Source organism: Strigops habroptila, chromosome 11 (genome assembly GCF_004027225.2).
Source record: "Strigops habroptila isolate Jane chromosome 11, bStrHab1.2.pri, whole genome shotgun sequence".
In the NCBI taxonomy this organism is placed as follows: Eukaryota; Metazoa; Chordata; class Aves; order Psittaciformes; family Psittacidae; genus Strigops; species Strigops habroptila.
In genome coordinates, this window is record NC_046360.1 from 20853748 (window position 1) to 20870454 (window position 16707).

A 16707-nucleotide genomic window follows, 5' to 3' on the forward strand; every position below is an offset into this window, starting at 1 on the left:
AGGATACGGTCCCAGCCGGAGCTCTGAAGCGTCAGCACAGGCAGTGAAGTCCCCCTGACACCACACAGACCGCAGAGCTGTCCCTGTCCCGTCACCGTTATCACCGGTACCGTCAGCGAGGAGCCTGGCCGGGGTGATGTGCTGATGGGCCGCAGTGTGCCAGGAGCAGCCAGGACTCATTCCTCCCCATGCGTGGTGCTTGGCACGCTTTGGCAGCGCTGGTTGGCAAAGAAGGGTGATCTGGGGCTAATTGTGATCATGGGCTTTAATCTCGGGAGGCGGGAACGTAGGAGGCTGTCAGGAGATGTCCTGGTTGGAAGGGAGCCTGCTGGCCAGCCTTGCCGGCTGATAGCAGAGAAACTTGCTTGAGCAGCCTCAGCCTTCTGCTGCTGTTCATCATTTCCTCCGTTCAAACCCTCCAAAATCGGTCCCTCCTCAATCCCTGGGGCTCTGCATGGGCACGTGTGACCTGCATCACTGCGGGCTTTGCTGAAACTGCCATTTCACAGGGCATGCTGTGGTGCCCTGATGCCACCTGAGCTCTGGTTTTTGTCGCCCCAGCTCTGGTGTAACGCTGCAGGAGTATCACATCCCCCTCCCACAATCAGCTCAGCACCGCAGGCTCTCCGGTGCTCGTCCTGCCCCAGCCAGGCAGCGCTGGGGAAGGCAGGAGGGAGCCGAAGGCTTACCCGGGTGCCTTTGTCCCCCCGGCTGGGGAAAGACAACAGCTGCTCCGGTGCAGCTGCTGGGGCATCCATCATCCCGCACGGGATGGAGAGGAGCAGCCCCATCCCGGCCGGGCTCTCAGGGAGGGTTCTGTGCCTGCGAGGGCAGGCAGGGGGGCAGGAGGGGCTTTGGGACGAGGGGCAGCCATGGGCAGGGGTGCACACTGAGGCACATACCAACAGCTCCAGCTGTGCACACTCCCTGCACATGTGGCCCCGCACTCGCGCAGTACGAACCATGCGGCGTGCATTCAACTAACCAGATGTGTGTGCAGGGGTGGGCACCGGGCTGAGCTGTGGGAAGGGGTGGGAGAGGAGATGGCAGGGCACGGCTGTCGTGTCTGCTGGACCTCCTTGCCTGGCTTTGCCCGTCGGTTTCTCTGCTGGGGTGAGACTCCTTTCTCTGAGCTCCCAAAAGTGGTAGAGAGCGAACTGCCTGCACCCAGGGCTTGTGCTGGGTGGACAGGACAGCCTCAGGAGCATGGGGATCAGGTCTGGGAGCCAGGCCTGGGTGCTCGGGGAGGTGGAGGGGGTCTCAGCTCCCAGCAGGTCCTAGCGCAGTGTCGCCATCCCCTGTGGCTGAATGCTGAGATGGGGTGCAGCTCCTCTCCTCCCCCCGGCTTCTCTCCCTTGAGGTCCCCCAGCTGCTGGGGCCACATTTCACCTCCTGCCTGTGGCCCCACCAGCCTCACAGTGTAACTGAAGAAGGCACTAGGCTGCAAATGGTGTGTGGGGATTAGCTGGGACACAATCAGGGCCTGTGAGAGTGGTGGAGCACATGGCGAGCTGCTCTGGGCAGGGAGGCAGCTCGGGGGCTACCACAGGATCGCTGGAGAGCCCGAGTTCAGCATGCTGTTCCCTCCTGGGAGATTATCCATAGCCTGATAAATCCACTGCCAGGGTCCTTCCCCCTCTGAAATTGAGGCTGTTTTACACTATCCAAGGCATTGCAGCAAATAGGCGTTGTCAGGAGGAAATTGGTGCTTTCACAGATAAACAATTCCCTCCCATACCCGCATGTCTCAAGCAGGAGGGATTTGTCTTGTCTCTGTGCTGCTCAGTCCCCAGCAAGACCTTCCAGGAACTTTGTCTCCAAAGATAAAGTTCAGCACCACACCATGAAATGGGGACTTGAGGTGACAGCCCAGAGCCTTAAACCTGTTGGACTTCAGGTCACCAGTAGGAGTGGAGGACACAGGATGACACTGGGACCAGGGCATCTGGTGTATGGCTGGCACAAAGTCAGCCCGGTACCGTGGTGTCACCACCTATGTCACCTACAGCAAGACACTCCTGCTGACTGCCAGCCCCCTGAAACAGGGCTGCAATCACCTATGTTCCCCCCTCACACCTCGTGGTGCCTGGAGTATGAAACCTTCACCCCCAAACATCCCCTTGCCCAGCAGCCTGCCCTCATCAGCACTTCCCTCTCCAAACTGAGATGGAAATAGTTGCCGCTCTGGACAGTTGATTATTTAAAGCTGTCGGGAGTGTTTAATTTAACCCTGGATTCATCATCTGCAGCTTGTTTCCATCCAGCAGACACCCGCGCTCCCCCTCTCAGTGTAAACTCTGCCTCTGCTGAGCCCTTCACCTCCAGGCAGATTTGGGCAGAGGTTTACAGCAGCTGTGGCCCAGCAGAGGGGTTTCCCCCAGTGTCCCTGCACTGACTGGCATAGTGAGGGATGCCAAGGCTGGGATCTCGGCTGTGCATCAGGAGATGGATGTGCCAAGTCCCTTACTGCCGCCTGGGCATGACCCAAGGGAGCCCTGAGTCTTGGTGAAAGAATGGCATACAGGGGAAGCCTTTCTCACTGCAAGTCATCCTCTGACAGCTTTTCTTTCCTTGTCCACTGCAAGCCCCTCCAGCACCATTCCTGACCCTGCAGCCAAGCTCTGCCAGGGCTCAGGGTTCTGCCTGTGTGTGGCTGCAGCTCCTGCTACCACCAAACCTGCCTGTGGCAGGGTGAGGAGCTGGAGTGCTGGTATAACCCAGCCATACATGGGAGCCTGCACGCCTGCCCCACCGCCCCGGCCCCCCTTTAGGCATGTGGAGCATCCCTAAAGCTCATCCTGTGGCCATGCACATGTGTGTGTCCTGAGGCAGGAGCGGTGCCCTGCCTGCCATCCGCAGAATCCCAACCCACCCTGGCATTCCCTGGAGCTCTGGGTCATGAAAGGTTCCTCCAGGGCTGGCTTAGCCCAAACCTAAGCCTAGCACAGGCCCTGCTCCATTTATAGAAAGCTGCAATTAGAGGCCAGCGGTTTCCCGAGTCCTCAAGCAGCCGAATGCACATGGGCAAAGAACAAACACCCCTGTCAAATCCCAGGCATGTCCTTGTGATGATCCTCAGGATACCAGTGCTCAGGGCATGGCCATGGGTCTGCAGGACGGGTCTGGGAGACTCCACTGCAGACAGCTGAGCATGGGGAAGAGCTGAAAGTGCTGAAGCATCCCCAGCACAGGAAAGCCCCCGGGAAGAAGCTAGGGAGGGAAATGAGGGCAGCACTGCCTGTCAGCAGGTCCCCAGTGTGGCTGATTGGGCTCCTACCTGGGAATCCCCTTCTCCAGAATCAAACTAAAGAGACAGAAAACGGCACAGCCACCACCCCGAGGTCGCATCTGGGTCCAGGGTGGTGCCAGATCTCCTGGGATGGGAGCAACAGCAGGTTGTGCTGACCAGAGCGAAAGTAAGGCAGCAGCGAGGGCAGAGAAGGGGCAGATGAGCTATGCCACGGGGCTGCTGTCTGCTCCCTGTCTGCCAGATGGAGAGAAACCCCAACTCCACAAGCCCAAAACCTCCTCCCTAAGCAGAGTGAGTGCTCCTTCTTGTGGAAGGCAGAGACCAACACAGTTGGAGAGGCTTGGCTGCAACATCCCTCCTACAGCCCTCCACCGGATGGCAGAAATCCCCTGCTCCGTGCGCCAAGAGCCTCTGGCCAGGAATGAGCCATAAAGCTCATTTAAAATCTTTCAGCCATGGAACTAGAAGAACTTAATATGCAGCAAGAGGGGGAGTTAATCACAGCTGCCAGTTAGGGCCCGGGACGTTTACAAGCAAGGAAAAGCACCTAAATTGCCTGAATTAACTGCAGATTGCTGGCAGGCTGGCCCTGCTCCCCACAGGAGGTGTGGGAGCCGGCAGAGGAGGCTGTGAAACCCTGCACATCCCTGTGGGAGTGTGAACGTAAGAGAGTCCTTCCTGCCTGCAGCATCCAGGAGCCAGCGGATGCTGGTGGCCTCGGAGAGGCCTGCGGTGACCAGAGTTGCCGGCCGGAATGATGTATTCCTGTACACACAGAGCCGCAGCTGATGCTGAAGGGATCACAGAAGTGATATTTATGGATAGTGCTGCAAAACATTAACTGCCCCTTCAGCCAGAGGGACAAGATTTAACCCCAAGATGAGATACGGTGAATATTAGGGATCCGTCACTAGGCTCTGTCCAAGCACTGGGAGCTGAGCAGATATTTAACAGAGGATCCATAAGCTCTGAGCGCCTGCTGGAGTGTGTACTATTTCCCAAGCACTCCTCACCACTTCTCTCACATCAGTCACCTCCAGGATGCTCACATCCAAATACTCCCGAGTACCACATGCCATGGGCATGTCAGCATCACACGGTACCTCCCCTGAGCAGGCTGTAATAGCTGGTCCTCTGGAGTCCCTGGACATGAAACGTGCTGCGTGGCAGCCCATGCAGCCGGTGCGCAGGTTTCCCAGCCACGGTACCCACACTGGCCCTGTGAGCACAGCTGCTCTGCCAGCTCCCGGAGGTGGAGGGTGCAGGGTCTCCCACAGGGACCAGCATGGCTCACGGCAATGGAGATATTCAGGAATGCTCCTCACTCTACCAGAACCATCGATGACCGCTGAGGCTGCGAGGACAGCCCAGCCAGCAAGACACCCGCCTCCTTGGCCCTGCTTTCCCTCCCAGCTCAGCCAGTTCAGGCTGCAGGAGCTCCTCAAGACAAGACTTGTCTCCCCGAGCCCTGCGGGTGCTCTGCTCTGATAACTGCAGACAGGCGCTTGTGGTGGGTGCCGCAGGGTCCCAGGCTGTGCCTTGCCACATGCCATCACTCACTATCCCTGGAGCACCCTTTGCAGCCAGGGGCTGGTGGGCTGAGGGTCCTGACCAGCACACAGCCCACCACAGTGCAGCCTTCCCCCTTCTCTGCTTGCAGCTGACAGCAGAGGTGGCATCTCAGCGCTGGACCATGGTGCTGTGAGGACGAGGTGCCCCCTTCCCACTGCTGAGCACCAGAATGCATCCTGCCCCTCGCCGCAGCCTGCCCCTCGCCGCACTCGTGCTCTGCCTCCTCCTGCAGCAGCCGGGCAGCAGCAAGGCATGGAAGCAGCATGCCCCCCGCCTTCGTCTCGCCTACAAAGGTAAGGGGGCTGCCCAGATGGGTGTCCTTGGGGTCTGCATCCTGCTTGGGAGGGCTGGGAGGGAGTCCTGCAGGCAGGGAGTGAAGGAGGCAGCCAAGCAGACAGTAGCCCCGTGGCTGCGGCTGCAACATCTCCACATGTTGAGCCCTTGGGATGTCTCATGGATGCAGCTCCAAGCACAGCCCCTGAGGGTGCTGCACTGGTGCTGTCAGCATCAGAGAAGGGCGCTGAGCAGGGCATGCCCTGCCCCGGTCCAGCACAACACGGGGACCAGAAGGGATGTCTCCTTCTGCTCAGACTCACTCTGGGCATCTTACAGTGTATCCTGGGCTGGAGCTGACCTGGGCAGCCCCAGGGGAATGTTCCCTATCTTCATGCTCACAGTGCAATGGGGACACTGAGCCCCAGGCAGTGCTGCCAGCCCCTTCCCCTGCTTCCCACCAGCACAGTCCTGCCCCAGCCCAGCCCTTCTGCCTTTAGCCCTCCTTTACTGTGATGAGAGGCTGATCTTGTGCAGATCATTTCCCTGCTGCACTTTACCCTTCTCCCCTGCATGTCTTGCCTGTTGAGATTATGAGCTCTTCAGGGGAGGCACAGGTTGCTGATGCAAAGGGGGGCACTGCAACGAGATGCAGACTGACAGGTAGTGCAGTACACAGCCCCGCAGAGAAGTGCAGGAAGGGAGCTTCTAGGGAAAGGTTCTCTGCAGGGGAATGACCTGAGCAGTTAGAGCAGAGCCCTGCTAGCCTGGCAGCTGGTCACCCTGCCTTGGACCTGCAGCCCAGATTTGGCCAATCTACCTGCTTTCAGCTTCTCCTGTGTGAGAAAGATCAACTTGCTTTGGAAGACAGGCAGCTCAGCACATCCCCAGTGCTCAACCAGCCCTTCTCCAAGCTGTGAAGTGGCAGTGCAGCTTTTCCAAGGCCATTGCAATCAAAGCTCTGGTGCCATCCTCTTGGCCTGCTCCATCACCCTGAGAAGCTGCTCTCCAGCCAGTGAGGTGGTAGATATCCCCAGCTTGTGGCTGAAGAGGGCTGGACCTCCCGGGGATACAGCATATCCCTGCAGGGAGATGACCCTGCTGATAGCCCAGCCTGGAAACACGATGCAGGGTCTGCCTTTCCTTGGAGCCAGAGGAGGCAGAGCAGGGCTGCAGGAGCACGGAGGGACTGCTGACTTCAAAGGCCCACAGTGCGCTGGGGCCAGACATGCCAAAAGCCCTCATGTCTTGGGCAGAGGCAGAAGAGGAAGCTCCCAGCATCAGGAGGGCTCAAGGACAACATGAACAATGGCAGGGGATGTGACTCATGGACAGCACGAGGCAGGTTCAAGGACACAATGCCTTGAGAAGTTTAGGTTTAAAACCCCCTAAAATAAATAAATAAAAGGAGGTCTTTGAGAGTCCATCTACAGGATCAGCCTTACCCTCAGATCCCAGCATGGGGGAGGCAGGCAGAGCCCTTGGTGGGGCGGGGGGAGAAGGTGCAAGATGCTTGAGAGAAGGAAATGACAGCACCAAAGGCTGGGAGAGCAAAGGAAGGATGGGGCATGGGGCACGGGGCCAGGAACAACAGCAGCGGCTCCCACCCTGCCAGGGAGGTTTATAATAGCACACCAGCAATCACAGCCTGCGAGAGGCAGCCTCTGGGTGCGCTGGGTCAGGCTGGGTCAGCCCTGGCGCTGCCCGGAGCCGAGCCTCTCTTTTCCGAGGCCATAGTGCGGTGCAGCTATGCAGCGAGCCCTCAGCACGCCTCCCAGCTCCTCTTACTGCAGTGACCCAGGGCAGGCACAGCTGGGAGCGGGCAAATGGGTCTTCTGCCAGCCTCTGATCCGCAATCAGCCCAGCCGGGCAGGACCCAGAAGCCATCCCCATGCAGCAAGTGCTGGTGGGTCTCTGGTTATCGGCACCAAGCTTCACCGGCATGTCTCTTATCAGCCAACAGCAGTGAGGGGCTGGAGCCTGGTTTAGCACTAAGCTTTCCCCGGGCTTTGGGGGTGTCCTCCTTGGTCTGGCCTGTGTGGTGGCTGGGGGAAGGGAGAGGACAGCCCTGCAGCACAGCCGGGCTGTGACCCCAGGAAGCCCAGGGTCGCCCTGCAGGGGGGATGCTGTAGCTGCGGGGCCGGCGGAGATGATGGATGGGACAAGGCAGTTACAGTGGTCCTGACAATAAACAAAAACACCGTGGCCTTGGGAGATAATGAACACAAAGGAGAGGATGTTTCTCTGTGCTCACCCATCAGTTTAGCCACCGCGCAGCTGCTGCAGAGACTGCCTGGTTCCCTGCCTAGAGGTTGGGGTTTGGATCAAATGCCTTGTGTGTATAGCATTCAACATCCCCTTGGAGAGGGAACAGAACTGCCACAGAGTCAGGCTCAGATCCTCATGGCCATTAACTCTGCCAGAGGGCTCATGGTGTCAGGGCAGGGCAGTGACTCCTCCCTGGATCCTCCCATGGACTATTACAGCAGCAGGGGGGGCTCCTCCATCCTGCCTGACCTTGTCCTCAGGCAGGGATGATGCAGGTCTGCTTAATTGCACCCATCGACCTTCCCTCCCAGCCCAACTCGACTTCCCATTGCCTTGCCCGATATTTCCCCCTGGATCGGGCAGGTGCCGTCAGCGTTGGCAGACACAGGAGGGTGGGTGATGCACAGCAGCCCGCTGGGGACCCAGCAGTGACAATGGCCCGCGGGCAGGGACAGGAATTCAGCTGTTAATCCCATCCAGCTGGTGGGAAATGGCTTGGAAAAGTGCTCCCCTTTACCCATGGCACCAAGAGGAGAGCCCTGGGGCACCCAAGTGTCGGGGGGATGAAGCGGGGCTGTGCACAACAGTTGTGGGAACAGGAGGAGGGCCGGGAGCTCCCTGAGGCAGCCGGGAGCAGCGCCTGGCAGAGGAGGGTTTGTGTCCCGCAGTAACTGGAGCCTGACCCTGGAGGAAGGGGAGAAGGAAGCGCCAGCTGGGAGCGAGCCTGGCTGCGGTGGCGCGGATCCGGGCAGCGATCCCTGCCTGCTGCCTGCGGCCCAGCAGGTCCTTCCCCCACAGGGACCAGCAGACGTCAGTGGCGTTTCCAGCCCGCAGGCACCGGCCCCACTTCCCCTCTGCCCTGGAAACGGGGTGGAAGGAAGAGAGACGCAACCTCCCGGGTCTGCCGGTTCCCTTCGGATGGAGCCGTGCCCGTGCCCACGTACACCCCACCTGCACCTGGGGCCGCACGTTCACCCATGACCCATCACCCGGCCAGCACCGCTCCCCTTGACAGCTTCCCCCCTCAGTTCTGACACATTGCTCCAATCCACATGATCTAGGGTCATTTCTCAGCCTGGGTCTTACAGATCACCCCGGGGTTTCCAGCCCTGCTCCACCTCCCACCCAGCAGCAGCCCATCTCCATCTCCCCTTCCCATGGCCCTGTTTTTGCACCTTTCCCTGCACAGCACCAAAGGCAAGAGCAGCTTTGCCAGCATAGCCAGCCTGTCCCTAGCCAGATCCCTCCACATTTGAAGAGGAAAGCAGTGTGTTGTGACTTCTGGAAGCTGTAAGGTCCAACCTCACCACTGGCCTCCCCTGCCTTGATCCCTGGGAGCAGGCGCTTGCTGGGATAGCAGCTGCTGCGATCCCATGTCTGGTGCAGCCGCTGCGGCGGTGCTGGGGGATGCTCGCCCTGACAGGCAGTCGCAAACCTGGCGCTGCACATCATGGCCCCAGGGATGTTGTTTCAGGAGTGGTTAACCAGGAGACAAGAACTTATTGTGCCTCTCACACACCCACATCCCTGCAACTGTGTTGGAGGGGCCATGCTGGTCACCCCAGGCTTCTGCACAGGAGGAGCTACAGCCTGAGCAGCAGAGCCTTTCCCACTGCCATGTCTCTGCTCCCCATGGAGCTGAGTCCATGGCACACTGAAAGGACCTGGGATGGGCAGAGGGAAGGTGTCCCGGCTGGGCTGTGGTGGCTGTTTCCATATAATTTTTCCTTGGAGGGATGCTCTGCCCCAGCACATAGCCAAAACCTGTTTTTATGTACACTCTTGATCTGAAGCCCAGGGAAAACATGCTGGGAGTTATGGCAAGCAATTCTCCTCTCTTCTCAGCCCTGTCCCCATGGTTTTAGGGTACAGAGGCTTTGGGGCTCCAAGAGGCAGGCTGGAAGCTGAGCAGCCTGGGCTCCTTGTGCCACTGTCCTGCTCCCAACCCTGCAAACCAGCCGAGGGCATGGGCAGCGTAGTTTTCCTCTTTGTAGGAGTGACTCCTTGTTTCCTCCAGGTAGGCTTATGGGAGGAGGCTTCATGATGATCTGTGGGGCACCGAGGTGGTGGGTTTTTGCTAGGGCAGTGGCTGGAAAGTTGGATTCCCTTGGTCAGGGGTGCGTAGCCAGAGCTGTCCTGGAGAAGGGAACCACAGAGCCTCTGGCTGCTTGTTTTGTCAGTCATGAATGCGTTTCTCTTCCCCCAACATTGTGTTCCACAGATCTGCTGAAATCCAACAGCTCTCGCCTGCTGCTGGCCTCAGGGGATGGACTGGATTTCCAAGCCCTTTTGGTGGATGAAGACAGGGCCTGGCTGATGGTGGGAGCGAAAAACCACATCTTCCTGCTCCACCTGGACCATCCCAGCAGGGAGCCTGAGAAGGTCAGTGCTGGCCCCTTCCTCCCAGGAGCCGCTCCTGGTAGCAGTGCCGGGGCGTGGAGGTGGATGTGCTCTGAGCTGGGCTGCTCTAACGTCACCGGGGACACATTTACACCAGGATGCCTCAATCAGTGGGGTCAACCCATCCCTGGCAGTGCTGAGCCCCGCTGGGACGGGCTGACGCCTGGGAGGGACGGGGCCAGGAGACCTGGGTGGACCCCGGGCAAGGGCAGTGCCCGGATCCCTGTTATCCCACCTAATCCCTGCTGCTGCTGCAGGAGCTCCAGCAGCTCCAGCAGTGAGACCACTAATGTCATCCCAAGACATCCTGCTGGCGGGTGCGTGGCTCCCGCCCAACAAAAGAAAAGCCCATTAAGGCGCTGCAGCCTGGCGTTCCCACGGGCCGGGATCCAGGATCGCCTGCCCACTGACGGGCGTGCCGTGGCCCACCCAGCTCTGTCCCCACACCAGATTCCCTCTGAGCCTGTTTGCAGGCTGCCTGCCAAGCTCCTCTGGGCTCCAGGGATCCCGGAGTGTCAGACCCATTGCAGAGCAGCCCTTCACTGTGTGCCTGAGCCTGGCAGCACCCTTTGGCCAAGCGCTTTCCCACCGGTGCCCCTGGTTGAGGAAAGCAGGGCTGCATCCTGGGGTCTTTGTGTTGCAGATTTTCTGGCCAGCCTCCCGGGAGCAGGTCGAGCATTGCCAGCTGGCTGGGAAGAACGTGGAGGTAAGCAGGGCTGGCAGCCCTTCTGCAGCTTACCACGGGTATTAAACATCAACATCACCCCGAAACTGAGCCCTGGGCTCTGCCTGAGGTGAGGTTGTTGAGCCAGCCAGAATTAAGCTCAGCTTGCCAGCTGCCAGGGCAAGACCTGGCCAGGCTCCTGCATCCCGAGCAGACACACCATGGAGCTGGCATGAGCGCCCAGACCTGGGCTCAGCCCGCTAAACAAACATCTACCCTCTTGCAGACGGAGTGTGCCAACTTCATCCGCCTCCTCCAGCCCTTCAACAGGACCCATGTGTTCGCCTGCGGGACCGGCTCCTACCAGCCCATCTGTGCCTTCATCCAGCTGGGAGCCCGGGGGAAGGTGAGGGACAGCTTGGCCAGACCCATACCCATTGCAGAAGGTGGCAAGAGACTCCCCCCTTAGTGATTGGGGGGTATAGGGAGCCCTGGCACCAGGGGAGGGTGGCCAGCCAGCCTGGTGGTTCCTGGCACTTACATGGCCTTGCTGAGCATGGCAAGAAGCAGCCCTGGTGTGGCAGTGCCAGAGTACCCCATGGGGACGGGACCAGGTCCTGGCAGCCCCCTCAAGGGACCTGCTCATCAGAGCTGAGCACTTCCCACCCTTCTCCACATGCCCAGCTTGTTTCCAGCCTCCCGCATGGCTGACATGTCCCCTTTGGCTCTGACAGGGTCCCGGGGCTCCCGCCATGCGGTTGGTGACTCACTCCTTGGAATCAGGGCGAGGACGGTGCCCGTACAGCCCCCGTGAACCCTTCACAGGACTCCTTGTGGGTAAGAGAAGCGGGGAGCAGAGGTGATGCTGAGGGTGGGAGTGCTGGGATGGTCTGTGCTTGGAGGTGCTGGCAGTGGTGCCTGCTCCTGCTGTGGACGTGGGCTGGTGCCCAAGTGTGTGCGAGCGAGAGGAACCATCCCACAGAGCCTGCTCCTGGCCCAGCTCACCCGACCTCGCAATTCCTGCACAGAATCACAAGTGCAGGCGCAGACCAAGCAGCACACACATGGTGGCTGTGGCATCAGCAGCCTTGTACCAGCACTGAGGAAGGGCTAGGCAGAAGCTGTGCTGGGTCATGGGTCCGGAGGGTGCTCCTAGATGGGCTGTGTGACCTCCACTGTCCTGGCGCCTCCAGGGACACAGGGGAGGTGGGTGCCTGCCAGGGCACCTCCATCAGTGGCACCCAACCCACCCAACACCTCCCTGACCCGCAGATGGGGAGCTGTATTCCGGCACCTCCAGTGACTTCATGGGCAGCAGCGCCGCCTTCTTCCGGACCTGGGTCCATGGGGCTGAGCAGAGCTACATCCGGACAGAGCAGAACCAGGACCACTGGCTACATGGTAGGAACAGGGGTCATGGGGGGTCTCCTGCCTGCTGGGGAGAGGCTGGGGCCAGCACTGGGTCTGGAGCTCAGTGGTGTGGTTCCGGAGCTCAGTGGTCTGGTTCCTTTCTCCTCTCTGGGGAGAAGCACTGATGCAGCCTCTGGTGGGACCCGTGCTCCAGCACACACTCCGCAGCCTGAGCACGAGGAATGGGGCTCTGCCATGGGTCTCCATGGGGTTTCCTCCGTACTCTCAGCATCTCACACTGCTCCCAAGGGCAGTACCACAGGATCAGATCAGAGCACAGGGACACGTTGTGCTGTTCCTTCCCCCTGCAGAGCCCGCATTCGTCGGCGCCTATGCCATCCCTGATACCTACAACCCGCACGATGACAAGGTCTACATCTTCTTCCGTGAGACAGCCATGGAAGCTGGGCAGTGGGAGAGGCGGCACATCCATGCCAGAGTGGCCCGGGTCTGCAAGGTCAGTGGCCAGAGGCCAGCAGGCCAGCAGGCCATGGCTGGGTGTCCCATCAGGTGGGATGTCCTCCTCTGGGACAAGCAGGGTCCAACAGCAGGACATGTGGGTGACACAGAGCAGAGGGCTCAGGGCTGGGGGTGATCTGCTGTGGGGATGGAGGAGCGTGAGGCGGAGGAGCTCAGAGAGGGCTGAGCCTGGCTGTTGGTGCCCCAGAACGACGTTGGAGGGAAGCACAGCCTCATCAACCGCTGGAGCACATTCCTCAAGGCCCGCCTGGTGTGCTCCATCCCCGGGCCCCAGGGCGCCGAGACACACTTCGACCAGCTCGGTGAGTGCACAGCCCAGCCTGCAGCCGGAGCAGCACTGCTTGGCCATGGCTGCTCCTCCCGGCATGCCCCGGGGAGGCTGGACTGGCATCGAGGATGCCCACTACATCCCCCAGACCGGCGGTCCAGCTCCTGTGCCTCACCTGCACCCCTCTCGTTGCAGAGGATGTTTTCCTCCTGCGCACCCGGGACCCCCAGAATCCCCTCGTCTTTGGCCTCTTCACAGTCTCCAGGTGAGCAGGGAGACTGCTGAGGTGGTCCAGACCCCAGTTCCTCACCAGTGCTGCTCCATGGGGAGCCCTGTGGGGCAGAAGGGCAGGATCAGCACCCAGCTGGCAGAGTGAAGGGGCACCAGCCATGTCACTGCTTTCCCTGCTGCTGGTTCACCAGCACTGGGTTTGGTGTTGGCATGGCCAGCAGTTGCCCAGGCTGGGCTGGCTGTGCCAAAGGGATTCCATGTACAACTCTGGGGCTGACAGGAGGTGGGTGGGCTTAGGGGCTTCCCCATGGACAGCAGGGACACTGAGAGCCCCACGCTCCCCACAGCGGTGTCTTCAGTGGCTCTGCCGTCTGCATCTACTCCATGGCTGCCGTGAGAGCTGCCTTCAGCGGCCCCTTCGCACACAAGGAGGGATTCGACTACCGCTGGGTAGAATATAAGGGCCGTGTCCCCTATCCCCGTCCTGGCACGGTAAGGGGCTGGGGAGCAGGGTGGGGGGGGGGTGGGATAGGGTGGCCTGGCCCTGATGCAGCCCTCCCTGCCTCCGTGCAGTGCCCCAGCGAGACGTACGACCCCCTCCTGCAGTCCACCAAGGACTTCCCCGACGAGGTGATCAGCTTCATGCGCACCCACCAGCTGATGTGGGAGCCCGTGTACCCGCGGGGCCGCCAGCCCGTCCTGGCCAGGGTCAACGTTCCTTACCGGCTGCGGCGCCTGCTGGTGCACAGGCTGGAGACGGAGAACAGGCACTACGACGTGCTCTTCCTCGGCACCGGTGGGAGCTCACCCCAGCCCTGGGGATGCTGTCAGCACAGGGATGCTGCCAGCACAGGGATGCTGTCAGTGCATGGCACACCAGTCCTGACAGCTCTTTCTCCCACTGCGTTCACAGATGAAGGTAAAGTCCTGAAGGTGGGGCTGGCCGGTGGTGTGAGCCGTGGCACCGAGGTGATCAGCCTGGAGGAGATCAGCGTCACCAAGGTACGGGAGGCCACAGCTGGACCACCCACCCTGTGGCATCCTCCCTTCAAGCTCCTGCAGCAGGCCACTGGCCGCTCTCAGGGAGGTCCCTCACCTCTCTGCCAGTGGCAGCCCATGCTGTTAGCATGGAGGGGAAGCAGGAGCACCAGAGCCATGTCATCTCCCAGATCCTCATCCAGTCCCTGGGGGGACAGGGGTGCACACCAGAACTTGAACTGAAATGGGGGGCTGAGCCCAGGTTTGGAAGCATGGCTGCAGGCAGGGCCACATGGAGCAGGGCCAGCCCAGGCTGCTTGTATGGAGACAGCAGAGCTGGGAGCAGGGACCTGGGCCAGAGTCCCAGCCCCAGTGGTGGGCTGGGGCACCCAGGAGGTCCCTACAGGGCTGCAGCACCCTCTCCTTCCCCTCCAGGTGCCTTCTCCCATCCTGGACATGAAGCTATCACCGAAGCGGGTGAGTCCTCCCTCCTGCTTCCTCCTGAAGCAGCCAAGGGACAGGGCACAGAGGGCAGCTGCCCCAGCCCCTCTGCCTGGGTGCCTTGGCCCCAGGGCTTGCGTGTTTAGGTAATGGGATCCTGCCAGGGCAGCCTGAGGGGGCTCTGCCTTCCACTCCCCCTGCCTCCCAGTGCCCCTACCCCAGCACAGGGGAGCTCTGTTCCCCATTTTTCCCCAGCCTCCATCCATGGGTGCTGACTGGTTCTGTTCTTGCCTGAGCAGCAGGAGCTGTTTGTGAGCAGCACCCACGGGCTGATCCAGCTCTCCCTGTACCGCTGCGAGCTCTATGGCAAAACCTGCACCGACTGCTGCCTCGCCAGGGACCCTTACTGCACCTGGGACAGCAGGACCTGCGCCCCTCATGTGCTCACCGAGAAGAGGTGAGCGTCCACCCGCATCAGCCCTGCAGCTCCCATGCAAAGGGGTGGTATTTGGAGCAGGAAAGGGCAAGCCACCAGCCTTGGAGCTTTATCCATCACCCCAGATCCCTGCTGCCCCCATGCAAAGGGGTGGTGTTTGGAGCAGGAAAGGGCAAGCCACCAGCCCTGGAGCTTTATCCATCACCCCAGATCCCTGCTGCCCCCCTGCCCTCGTTCGGCCCCCTTCTCCCTCGCTGCTCTGCCATGAGGGGTCCCACAGCCCTGTCTTCTGTCCCACAGGCGTGCCCGCTGCCAGGATGTGCTAAAGTCTGACCCGCTCAGCCAGTGCCAGGACACCGCGGAGGGTGAGCACCAGCCCCAGCATCCCCGAGGAGCCCCGGTGCAGGCACCAGCTCTGCCCAGGGCCAGCATGGTGCTGGGACACCGGTGCCCACCAGCTGCACCAGCACCGTCCACCGCGGAGCCTGTGCTGGGTGCTCCGTGCTGCCCTCCCCTGTCACACACAGCTCCCGTGCAGGATACTCACTCTTCCCCTGTCCTGTCCCGTACAGGGACCGCTGCTGTGGAGAAGCTGGTTTTTGGGGTGGAGAAGAACTCAACGTTCCTCGAGTGCCTGGCGCGCTCCCCGCAGACCACTGTGCGGTGGCTGGCGCGGCACGGCGAGGAGACGAGCCTGAGCGAGGTACGAGGGGACCGGGCGGCAGGGATGGGGTGCAAGGGTGGCTCTGTCCCAGGGACTGACCACGGTGCTCTGCCTTTGCCCCAGGTCAGGAGCAACGGGCACTTCTCGGTGCTGGAGCAGGGGCTGCTGATCCGGCAGCTGGCTCCGGAGGACGCGGGCACCTATGAGTGCCAGGCCATGGAGCGCTCCTTCTCCCGGCCCCTCACCCGGTACAGCCTCCGCATCATCAGGCACGAGGCCATGGAGCTGCCACCTTACAGACGGAGCAAGGGGGCCGAGCTGGGAGGGACCCACCAGAGCCCCCGGCCCCGCACTGACCTGCACCCGGGCTACAAGGGCTTCCCGCGGGCCCTGGGGGCACCGGGCACCAGCCTGGATGTCTACTGCAATGCCCTGCGGCTGCAGGAGAGGCAGCGGCAGAAAGCCTGGCATCAGAAGTGGCAGCACCCATCCCCGGACAGCAAGAGCGGCCGGGTGCGGCGGCACCGCCAGCCCCTGTGAGGGGCAGAGGAGCCGGGGCCGCCCGCTGCTCCCTCCCCGCTCTGCCCGGGGCCCTTCTCGCTCGCAGGATCAGCTCCGAGACACCTCAGCTTCCTGTGCACAAAGTGCCTCGCTGTTACTACCTCAAACCTGCCATTTCCCGCTGCCCCTCCCTGCGCCCCACGGGGCACGCAGGGGCCAGGGCACGCCGGAGCCAGGGCACGCAGCCTGCACCGGCCCCGAGACTCAAAGCTATTTACACCCTGCAGAATATTTATTCTCCTTGTTTTCCCCTGGCCCTTCATGACAATTGTTATCAGCAGCAATAATAAGCACAGAGGACAGAGAAGGGAAATGGTGAGCTCTCATAGATGGTTCTCCAACACCTAGCAGCATCCAGTCCTGCCATGGACATCGTGCACCCAGCCTCCCTCCCTTCCAGAGGGAGCAGGCTCTGGTGGGGTGCTCACCTGGGTGGCTGCAGAGGTACCAGCAGATCCCAAATACCACTGGAGGTAGCAGGGCATGGCTACTTGTTGGGCCTGGCCACCTGGGGTTGGAAGAGATGCCCATACCCAGCTCTGATCCACTTCAAATCACACCAGCTTGTTAATTTTGATATGTATTTTACCCCCAAAAAATAAAAGAGAAACACCAGGCAGTTATACCAACTTACAATTTATTATTTTTTTAAAAAATGACATGAAACACAAGTAAAAATAAATACATCATATAAACAACAAATTGTTCAAAGTCTCTGTTCTGGGAGATCAGGCGAGCACATCCCGTTCGACAGAGAGAAGAGGGAAGCACATGATCATGCGTGGGGCCATCCGACCAACCCACCCTGCTA

At 60.6% G+C, this 16707-nt stretch overlaps 1 protein-coding gene across 2 annotated transcripts; it reads left to right on the top strand.

Annotated features, from left to right (window-relative positions):
• Positions 1-4663: 4663 nt before the first annotated feature.
• LOC115614424 (semaphorin-3D-like) lies at positions 4664-16485 on the top strand. Of its 2 annotated transcripts, none has more exons than XM_030501322.1 (17): positions 4664-5115; positions 9585-9745; positions 10407-10469; positions 10714-10833; positions 11162-11264; positions 11700-11828; positions 12149-12294; positions 12505-12619; positions 12781-12850; positions 13164-13308; positions 13390-13612; positions 13730-13818; positions 14230-14271; positions 14535-14692; positions 14972-15036; positions 15244-15374; positions 15456-16485. In XM_030501322.1, exons 1-17 carry the CDS (start codon positions 4992-4994, stop codon positions 15873-15875), a joined length of 2304 nt encoding a protein of 767 aa, XP_030357182.1. In that variant the 5' UTR covers positions 4664-4991; the 3' UTR covers positions 15876-16485. The 2 variants fall into 2 exon arrangements, with proteins under 2 accessions (XP_030357182.1, XP_030357183.1); XM_030501323.1 differs by having other exon boundaries at positions 15459-16485.
• The last annotated feature ends 222 nt before the right edge of the window (positions 16486-16707 follow it).

Coding starts and splice junctions, on each gene's coding strand:
- LOC115614424 (XM_030501322.1), top strand. CDS start 4,992: ATGCATCCTGCCCCTCGCCGCAGCCTGCCCCTCGCCGCACTCGTGCTC. Junction 14,693..14,971: donor CATGTGCTCACCGAGAAGAG/GTGAGCGTCCAC, acceptor TCTGTCCCACAG/GCGTGCCCGCTGCCAGGATG. Junction 15,037..15,243: donor GTGCCAGGACACCGCGGAGG/GTGAGCACCAGC, acceptor TGTCCCGTACAG/GGACCGCTGCTGTGGAGAAG.